The following is a 10,664-nucleotide window of genomic DNA, read 5'->3' as shown; positions in this document are numbered from 1 at the left end:
TTGTTGTTACGTGCGGCATAAATTGCACTGTGTTGGATGTGTCAGCTTATAGCATGTTAGGCGAGGGAATGAAATGTCATAAAAGATTTTTAAATGCGAAAGAATCAAAAAAGCAAATATACGCAATAACCTGCATGTAGTGCAAGAAAGGAAAGAGATAGAGAGGAAGAGGAGAAAGAGAGGGGGTGGCTGAAAAATAATTAGAGGGGGAAAGGAAGAGAGAGTTAGAGAATGGGGGAGACAGGACTCAATTATGAGTGGAAGAGGAAGAGCAATATTCAGTGATTATGATGACAGTTGATGTGGGGGTATTACGCTGAGATACCACGCAAGGTCAAGACAGGAGATGAACAACCAGTTAATCAGCCTTATCGTTTGACCCGGCCAACCCCTCCCCCCCCCCCCACTATGCAAAATCTGTTAGATCAGGTATGTGTGTGTAAAAAAAAATTATTTTTATAGAAGTGTATCAATCAGATATTATTAGTTATGTCCGAAAGACGATGTTATATAGATCAGGGCATATAGTACTCAGTATAAAGTATAGATCAGGCCTTCTCAACTGGCGGCGCAAAAGAATATTTAGTAGACCATCTCGCCCAACTGCAATATCTTGTATAAAGATGTATAAAGAGGAACAAATATTGAAAAAATTCTTGATAATGTAGGGGTATTCCAATGTCTAAAAAAATTGTATATTTTCGCTTTGAGATTTCCCTTTGTAGGTGCCCTTTTTCCCCAAAAGTGCCCTCTTTTGTTGGTCCCCCCCTACTTTGGCAGTCGCCCCGCCGCCCCTACTGCCAATAGATAGATTCTATCACGTTTGATATTCATTGCCTGGAATTGAATGAACCAGAATGACTTTGAACTGAATACACTTGAACCTGTGTCCTTATTTGTTGGATTTACTACTGTAACAGTATTCTCATTCTTAGTTTTATTTTTATCATTACTATTATCCTCATATATTATTATTATTATTATTATTATTATTATTATTATTATTATTATTATTATTATTATTATTATTATTATCTCTCTCTCTCTCTCTCTCTCTCTTCCTTCACTCAGTCGCTCGTCAATAATCACATACATATTTATTTCTACCAAACACTAACTAAAAGCAGGACACGAACAACATCAAAATGCACGTCATTTCTTAGTTTTTAAAAAGCTGACAGTTTAATAAATCCATATAAGCATATTATAATGGTCCTAGTAAGTGCAACGTTGCAATATTCAAGTATTAAGTTTATGACTGTGACAAACATAGCAAGTATATGAAACATTCTTCCATCAGGATCATTATTTTCTACAATAGCCTACTGAATATTATTACTTTTATTTTCTGGACACATAATCAAGCAACAGTCTACCTGACTAACTTCCTTATCTATCAATATATTATTACAGCAACAAAAGAATAATTAAATAGAGGTACAAGGCAGGCGCGGAGCCAGGATTTCTTAGGGGAGGGGCCCAAAAATTTGCACCCCCCCCTTGAGCGCCAGAGGGGGAGGCCCAACCCCCCAAAAAAGTAAAAATCACGTGTTTGTACATGATTTTTTTTCTAAAGGGGGGGGGGGGCCAACTATTTTTTTTTTGCTCCCGAAAATTCGGCGAAAAGTCGCTCAGTGGGGGGGGGGGGGGGTGGGGTAGTGAGCACATTTTTTTTTTGGTCCTCGAAAATTTAAAAATGTGCACCCCCCCCCCCTAGAGCGCCAGAGGGGGAGGCCCAACCCCCCTAACAAGGTAAAAATCAAGTGTTTTTACATGATTTTTTTTCTACAGGGGGGCGGGCCCCCGGGCCCTCCCCCTGGATCCGCCACTGGTACAAGGCATTCAGACCATCATCCATCAGAATCAATTGCTCACGTGATACAAGCCCCGTGGTCCCTATAAGCCATTAATTGGCTGCTTAGATCGATTTTCATTTAATCAGGGTGACTAGAAAAGCATGAACGGGAGTCACGACCCATAACCGAGCAATGGCCGGTGTGTAAATCCTGTACATTCCTTCGATCAAATTACACAATAACTCCACATTTTTTTACAAGTCTCGTGAACATGACGTCATATTAGGATTCTTTGAAAGAAATAGGTCGACTTTCCTTTAATATATTTCAAAAATATACCACCTCCCTACCATTGGACATGTTGAAAAATAAATATTGCGATTAAGTTTATTTATGGACATCCCACGTTTCTCGAATTGAAACAAGTGACTTTGAAATCATTTTAAAGTAAATTGCAACACAAACAATAAATTTCTATCAACAATGTAACTCTCTGAATTCTTACAACATAATGTAACTAACAGTGAAATGTATACTTGTTCGTTCGATTGATTTTCTATTTATACTCCTACAATAGGTCAGCAAATAATATATTAAGATGATTATGTGTTCTAGAAAATTGCACTGGTTAGAAAAACAAACAGAGTGTCATGGTCAACATGACAAATGACATAATAGATAAAAACCAAATGTTATTACAATCATAATTAAATAAATTAATTAAATGCACCGCATCATTAAAATATACATCACATAAATATCGCAAGTCTCTGAAATAGAAGATACCCGCTTCATGTTCGTGTCTTTGAAGCCCAGTGAAAACAGAGGCGGATCCAGGGTTCTCTTTAAGGTGGGGGGGGGGGGGGGGGGTGTGCTCCCGGAAAAAAAAGCAGAGCTCTCACATTATTCGCGTTAAGACCAGGCGCGTAGCCAGAGTTTGATGTTGGGGGGGGGGGGGGGCACATACATGTAATCGATCGAGGTAAAAAAATAGGGGTCTACAAAATTTCAACCGATCCTGGAAAATTTAGGGGGCACGTGCCCCCCCCCCCCCCCCCCCGTGCCCCCGCGTGGCTACGCGCCTGGTTAGGACAATTTTTTTTGCGATGGGGTCATGAACGCGAACTTTTTTTTTGGGGGGGGGGAACAAAATTGTTGTGCGTAAGATATGCCAGAGTGAGTTTTGCCGAGAGGGCAGGCCACCCCCCCCCCCTTACCGGAACCGCCACTGAAAACATATGATATTTTAGGGCATTTCGTGACCAATATGTAAATACGGCAATAGTAAAGGTAATAAATCACAATTTGCTATTTAACGAACTTAAACAAGTTGATGAAGACCATTGAGAAGGATAGGCCTATGAAATACTGTGGCAAAACCAATTCACTTCAAGAATAAATGTAATAACCAAGTAGGAATCGCATTGTATCGTTTTATCTTGGAGTTATATATCAAACTATATAATTCAATGTTGCAAACTAACAAAGAAATAACGAACCAGATATGACATTACACAAGCATGTACAAACATAGACTAAAATGGAAGATCTTCGATTTAGTTATCGCCTGTACAACAATGGACAGAAAAAAGAAATAGAAAGTAAAATGTTGATAGGATGGGAGGGGGGGGGGGGGGTAGGGGGAAATAGGGGTGGAGGAATAGGGGGTGGGGAATAGTGAGTGGGTATGGACTGTTTCAGAGAAAATACTATTCCTTGCAGTATTACAAAGACAGTTTGAAAACGATTATAAAAAAAAGGGTAAATAATAATTACAAAACGAAGATTTGCCGTATACTTATACATTATACTTATAAATGTAACATAACTCATTGTAGATAAGAAAACCTAAACAATTCATAGGAATATGACGCCCTCTTCTCCATCACAGAAATTAGCATATGGGACTACACTTTCATGTAGCATGAAAGTTTGGTCCAAACGTTTAAGATATTTTACCTCAGTTTTTTAACAAAAGGGCTTTTGAAGAGCACTTTTCCAATGAACATTTTTTTAAATTCGATATTCTTCAAAACTGACACAAAAAGAAACTCACAAAATATTTTTTCGTTTTTACCAGGACGTGTTCTAACTCAAACAATGTTAACAAAAACATTACTGCACATCTTCTTATACACCACAACTATTCCATAATCAGTTTATTATTCTTATTTTTTATATATTCATCATGAACATACTACCATATACCACTCACACATAATGCAATAATCATTCTTTGAACTCGTAAAAACTACGAATAGTACTTTTTGGGTCCTATTAACAATTTTTTTCCTTAGAACTCTACGATCTCAACGCGCAAATTATAACGTTGTACACTAGCTGAACAAAATACAATTCAATTATTATTATTATTCAACTTTATCTTCGCAATTACAGCAATTACCATTCAGCCGCCAATTTCATATATTAATATAAAAATAGGAAAGACCCAACTCAAGCTATATATACCTAATTACATTTCTGACGGCCCCTCGGTTAACAAGTAACTCCTAGCGGATACCGGCGCTATATAAATATCCATATTATTATTATCATTAATTGCAAAGTAAGAGAATAGAAGAATTACTGCATTAAAACAATCACAGCAGATATAAGATCAATATGATAGTTTAGGCTATTTACAAGAAACATTTAGCATTCAATATATCAGCATACATCTTGAAATTATTATCGGCACGTTTGGACTTTCACTGGCCAGATAACGATTTAATAGTCGCTATATTCGCAATTATCCCCAGAAATAGGCAATTTCAAAAATGTTAATGAAATTTGGCGATATGAAGTCGATTAAGTCTTAAGCTTCTCAAATTAATGAAAGACATGATTTGTTGAATGCATCTGGAAATGCAAGCATTACTTTAAACAATAAGATTTTTTTTTTCCTCCTGGCTCATTTCTCTAATTGAGGTGTCATATGAAAGGGCAGAAAATGAACTTTCTGGAAATGTGATTTTCTCTTTGAAATTCAGATACCGTTCGCCAAATGACTATTTGGTACCCTTTCTTCAAATTGGTTTCGATCACCCATGCATAAAATATGCATCATATGAGTCGCATCAAATGAAAGAGAAGGACTTAAGCTTTACAAATATGTGTTATTCATTAATCATAAAAAAGTGTTAGATTACATCAAAGTGAAGAAATGCAATAGTAATAATTCGAGGGTTCAGTGACACAAAAACCTAATATTTTGCCAAAATGAGTATTTGATATCAAAATGTTCAGAAAAATGTGGGCTTTCCAGAAAACACAAAGACTTAACTCCACCCAACACCCATTGGAGTCAATGGCTAGTGAAACATAGACTTAACCCCTTAGGGCCCAAGGCTCAGTGACGCATAAACCACTTTTTCTCAAAATGGCCAAAATGGAGTTACGTCTTTGTGTCACTGACCCCTCGAAAATTACTGAATGTATCTCAAATATTTTGCACACAACAAAATAGATAAGCTTTTGATCTGTTAACTCTAGCTCAGCTTGAAAGGTAAACAGTTTACACCTTACACGTTTTTGTCAATGACAGGGCAGTACACATACAACAAGATACTTCTGTTTCGAACCAACTTTGTCATTTTTTGTTGGTCACTGGTCACATTCGTTCGGTGTTTGAATATCTTTTTAGAGATTTAATTTCCAAGTACAAGAGACTTTCGCACTAAAAAGTGAATGAAACATCCACCGATATAAGTAGCTGTTGCGTCCGTTTAAACAAAAATATGAATTTCACCTTAAAACACGAGATATTAGTTACTGCTTTTTTATGGAAAGAAATACTACAGTTTCACATTTCACTAGTTAAAAGATTATGCATTATGACTCATAAAATAATAAAAATCAGAACTGGCCTGCAAGTGCCAGAGTGTAACTGTGCTTAAGATGATTTAATAGAAAGAGAAGCTCGCAAAGCAAGAACTGGAAATATTTACCATAGAAACCAAGTAAAATATGCATAATATCCCATTCCAGAAAGCAGAAATATAATTATTTCTGATTATCTATATGCAGCGGATTTTCATGACGAGATATCGGAGGAAGATAGATTGTACTTTTACCCTGTAAAGTAAGATATGCAGAAACAGAAACACGAGGAATAGTTAAAATAATAATGATACTGATAATATAATTACATATAATAATAACATAAATAATAATAATAATATACAAATATGCCACTGTCTTGAGAGGTTTTTGGTTAAAACTATGGGCAAGAGATGGCTCCAATAGTACCATTTGCTGAGGGGCGAACCCCTCAGCAAATGGTACTATTGGAGCCACCGAGGCCCTTAGTTTCAACCAGTACCTCGAAAAGAAGGCATGGTATATTTGTTATATCCTGCATCAACTTTTTTTAAAATCAAAATATAAAAATTACAATTTTTGTTAACAAAGATAAAAATCAAGGTTCATTTATTTGTCGCCCCAACAACCTCAAATTAGTAGCGATCGTGTGATCCTGGTTAATATGTAGAACTCTCCCAGATAAATGATGAATATGAACTGCTCACCTTGTATGGCTCAGTTAGGATATTTATTACAATTTATTACAATATGTTTTTTTACGAGTGAAGCGAAGTCAAGCCGCTTGATATGTATAAGAGCGCTTTATACATGACTTCGATATTGATATTATTGTTATTATTATTATTATCATCATTACTATTATCCTTATCATAAGTATTATTATTAACGTTATTATTATTACTATTGTTATCGTTATCAATATCATAATCATATTTTGACAAAACACCGAAAGTATCGAGATCAGTTTTGGGGGAAAATAGGAAATCTTTATCAAATGATGCTCGTGTTCAACAAGCATAACATGACATTACAAAACACCGAGAGTATCAAGATCAGTTTTTTGGGAAAATATGAATTCTTTATCAAATGATGCTCGTGTTCAACTGGCGTAACATGACATGACAAAGATCCCGCCAGTCGCTTATACGGTCCTACATGTAGGTCAGCAAGTTGCGATTAATGCTCGATAGCCATAACATGATTAGTTAGAGAACGCACCAGTTGTAGTTGCCTATCCAGTCCTAAATCAATGATTAGGGACTTTTAGATTTACACGACGAGAACGTGGACTGCCACGTGTGACATCCTTATAAGGCGATGTGACGTCCTTTAAGGCACTGCCGGACACGGTAAGTGCCTTAAAAGGACGTCACACTGCCTGGAAAGGATGTAACACGTGGCAGTTCACGTTCTCGTCGGGTAAATCTAAAAGTTCCTAATGTCACCTGGTGTGTGACGGACATAACATGACGTGACAAAGACCGTGCCAGCCGCTGACACAGTCCAAAGTCAACGTCGACAAATATTGGTCCTTTTACATTCCACGGCCAAAACTTGAGGTTTTATCAACTTTACACATTGACGCAATCGTATACGTCAGGTAAATGGCGCTAGTGTTTTATAATGTTTATTTGGGACTACAAGACGAGTCTAGGGGCGTGTTCACACCGCAAGGGGGGACCGTGGGCGGACCGTGGGCGGACCGTGGATCGCGCTATCGTAGCGCGATCCACGGTCCGCCCATTGGCATTCGCCGGATCCACACCGCAGTGAGATAGCGCGGTCTATCGTAGCACCCCCTTTTTTGAGAGGTCCTGTTGTCATGATGCGTGACGTCATGAGGTCAGAGCGTTCAAAGATTTCGCGCGCTATTACGAACTAGGAGTGTTGAATTGTACCGATTCAGATTCAGATCGCACCAAAATAGAATGAGTATAAAATTCCCCGCGTATAGAACGATGACTTCCGGCGTGCTATCGTAGCTCGAGTTCACACCGGCAAATATAGCGCGGTCTAGCGCGTGCTAGACCGCGCTTTCTCTCGTGGACCACCCCCAAGAGGTGCTCCAGTGTTGGCTCGCCGTGGCTCGCTGTTAGGCGTCCGAAACGACGTTGTACCTTCCACACCGCAGAGATAGCGCGGTCTAGCGCGCGCTAGACCGCGGTATCTCTGCCGATGTGAACAGCCTCAAAGACCGCGTAGTTGTACGCCAGCAAATAACGCGTTAAGGGCATACAGCAAAGAGGGACAAGGGTTCGAGCCTTACCTGAGCCCATTTGGGTTTCTGACTCTCCTTCTTCCACTGAGCATACTCTCTCCTATCTTGGATGTTGATATATAACCTCCAGGCGCAGACCAGGATAATCCCGATCAGGACGATGCCGAGAATGATTCCGATGATGATCCACCTGATTTCTGTCGGAGTCAGCCGCGGCTTTCTCGGATTTGGTGTGATGCATGCTGTTCAATGAGGATGAAGGTGAGGGTATTGTAAATCAACTTTATGGATATGGTACATGGGACAGTGCATGGATCATCTAGTACTGTCCCCTCCCCTCTATCCCTCCATGTCTCTTTCTTTCTCTTTCTATCTCTCTCTCTCTCTCTTTATATATATATATATATATATATATATATATCTCTCTCTCTCTCACGCACAAGCACGCACACACGAACACACAAACCCCCATCTTCTCTCTACTTCCAATGGCTTCTTCATTATCTTTATTTCTATATAATATATCGTCCTTTCTTTCTCACCCCTCCCTCCATTTCTTTCTCTCTCTTTCACCCCACTCCCTCTCTCTCCTGTTCTCGCTGTCTCTCTCACTCTGTCTCTCCATTTTCTATCTCTTTCTCTGTACATCTCTCCGCCTGTCACTCCTTCGTCTCTTGGAACTTAACTGTTTCTTGTATTATTGATAAATTCTACTTTTGGCAGAAATATACATGTACTTACTTGGTTCCCCCTCAACATATACAGTGACTGTTTCGTTCTCTGAGACAACGACAAACCGAAAAGTGCAGATGCCGTTCAGCATAAAGTCACATATGGGGTTGTCTTTCGTATCTGAAATGACAGAGATAGATAAGAGATAGTAGATGAATAATATTTGATGAATAGTTATTAAGCAAATAATTACCGGTGGTGAAGGTGATGTGACAAACTATCACTTTCGAGGCGATCTGGATGTATACGCATCTTTCCTCAGCTTCGCTTCGAAAGATATACATTCAGATCGCCGAGGAAGTGATAGTTTGCCATCGCCTGAAACCAAAAGGTGATTTTTTGCTTTATATTCCACATCAGAAACATTTCAGTTCTTCCGTCATTTAATTTTTAGAGCAACAAGTCATCAATTAACAGCTAACAAACGGTGTACGATATGTACAGTACATGCAGTACTTACTTACGTACGTATACGCAAGTATACAATCTTCAGTAAAAGTGCTTTGAACTGTATAGATAGTACTACTATCTTCAGTGAAAGTGCGTTGCACTGTGTAAGTAGTAGTACTATCTACACAGTGTAACGATCTTTTCTTCTCCCCTCAATGATGGGCTAACTATCTTTCATCGCGTGATTTTGTTTTGACCAGTCGTAGAGCAAGATTAGTATGTGGAATATAATACCTAGTAAAGAAACAATGATGCAGAACTGATTTGCAATCATTTTACATTTTGATTAAGCGACTAGTCTACTGGGCAAAATGTAAACCAATATTGTACTATACATCTTTAAGATTGGGTATATGTAAATGATATTGGTACTACACATGCTGCACTTTTCTCGTGGTAACGTGTCAGATACAAACAATCAACACTTCCACCACACATTCATCTACGGATTAACACTCATCATACTTACACTCGTCAATACTTGTAACGTTGATGATGTCGATACTGCACATGCCGCACTGTTCAGGTGTTAGCCTACCTGATTCAAACACTGTGCACTGTACACAATCTCTGTGTATGTGACAATTTCCAGATGGACATGCCTGCCATGAGGGAATAAAAAGTCAGTTTAATTCAGAATGTAAGATTTACTTTCATATTCAATAAAAAGCTTTCAAATGATGTAAAATAATATAATTTTATTGAATCTCTTAAACTTTAAAAAGCATTGACATTTCTATCAAAGTTAACAAGAATGATGGCTGAAAATTTTATATCTTAAAAAAGATAGAAGAAATATCTTATATTTTTTTACGCCAACATCTTTATCGACAATCGAAGCTCAATTGTGGGCTCAGTTCAGTAGTAATTCAACGAGTGCTTTATTCAACTACTATAAGTACTATTATTACGTTACCATTTTTATTACAAATGGAGGTAACCGAAGCATAATTCAAGATGTTTGCTTTCAGATCTTGCCTATTTTAGAAAATTTATGAAAATGACCAAGGAACATTCATTCACAAACTTACAGTGCATCTCTCACACGTTTTACCCTGAAACTGTGAGTCCTCAATACACTCGCAGACACCGCATTCACATGTTCCACGTGCGTTACATTCCAACTGCAATGGAAGAGAATGTTATTGAACAAAATTTTAACACAATAATACAACAGGGACACCGCAGTGAAACAACAATGATGCCACAATGACACCACAATGACACCACAATGATACCTCAGTGGTGCCACAGTCAAACCAGAGTGAAACTACAGCGATACCTCAGTGATACTACAGTGATATCACAATGATACCATAGTTACACCATAGTGATACCAGTGATACCACAGTGATACCTCAGTGATACTACAGTGATATCACAATGATACCATAGTTACACCATAGTAATACCACAGTGGTAACAACAATGATGCCACAATGACACTACAGTGATACCTCAGTGGTGCCACAGTAAAACAAGAGTGAAACTACAGTGATACCATATTACACCATAGTGATACCACAGTGGTACCTCAGTGAACCACAATGTTATCTCAGTGATACCACAGTGACACCACAGTGAAACCTCAGTGATAACACAGTGTAATAAACTTAGCAAACTACAGTGATACCATAGTGGTACCT

At 38.3% G+C, this 10,664-nt stretch overlaps 1 protein-coding gene across 1 annotated transcript in view; it reads right to left on the bottom strand.

Moving 5' to 3' along the window:
• Nucleotides 1–5,073: 5,073 nt before the first annotated feature.
• Nucleotides 5,074–10,664, bottom strand: part of LOC373365 (integrin beta L subunit) — a 33,253-nt gene continuing 27,662 nt past the window's right edge. The window contains 5 exon segments of the mRNA NM_214566.2: nt 5,074–5,870; nt 7,885–8,078; nt 8,578–8,688; nt 9,488–9,620; nt 10,050–10,142. Of these exon segments, the coding sequence (NP_999731.2) occupies nt 5,799–5,870; nt 7,885–8,078; nt 8,578–8,688; nt 9,488–9,620; nt 10,050–10,142 (603 nt within the window). The 3' untranslated portion in view covers nt 5,074–5,798.

Source organism: Strongylocentrotus purpuratus, unplaced genomic scaffold (assembly GCF_000002235.5).
Source record: "Strongylocentrotus purpuratus isolate Spur 01 unplaced genomic scaffold, Spur_5.0 spur5_scaffold_4, whole genome shotgun sequence".
Classification (NCBI taxonomy): domain Eukaryota; kingdom Metazoa; phylum Echinodermata; class Echinoidea; order Camarodonta; family Strongylocentrotidae; genus Strongylocentrotus; species Strongylocentrotus purpuratus.
Note: the sequence above shows the minus strand (reverse complement) of the source record. Positions and strands in the feature narration are given on the sequence as shown.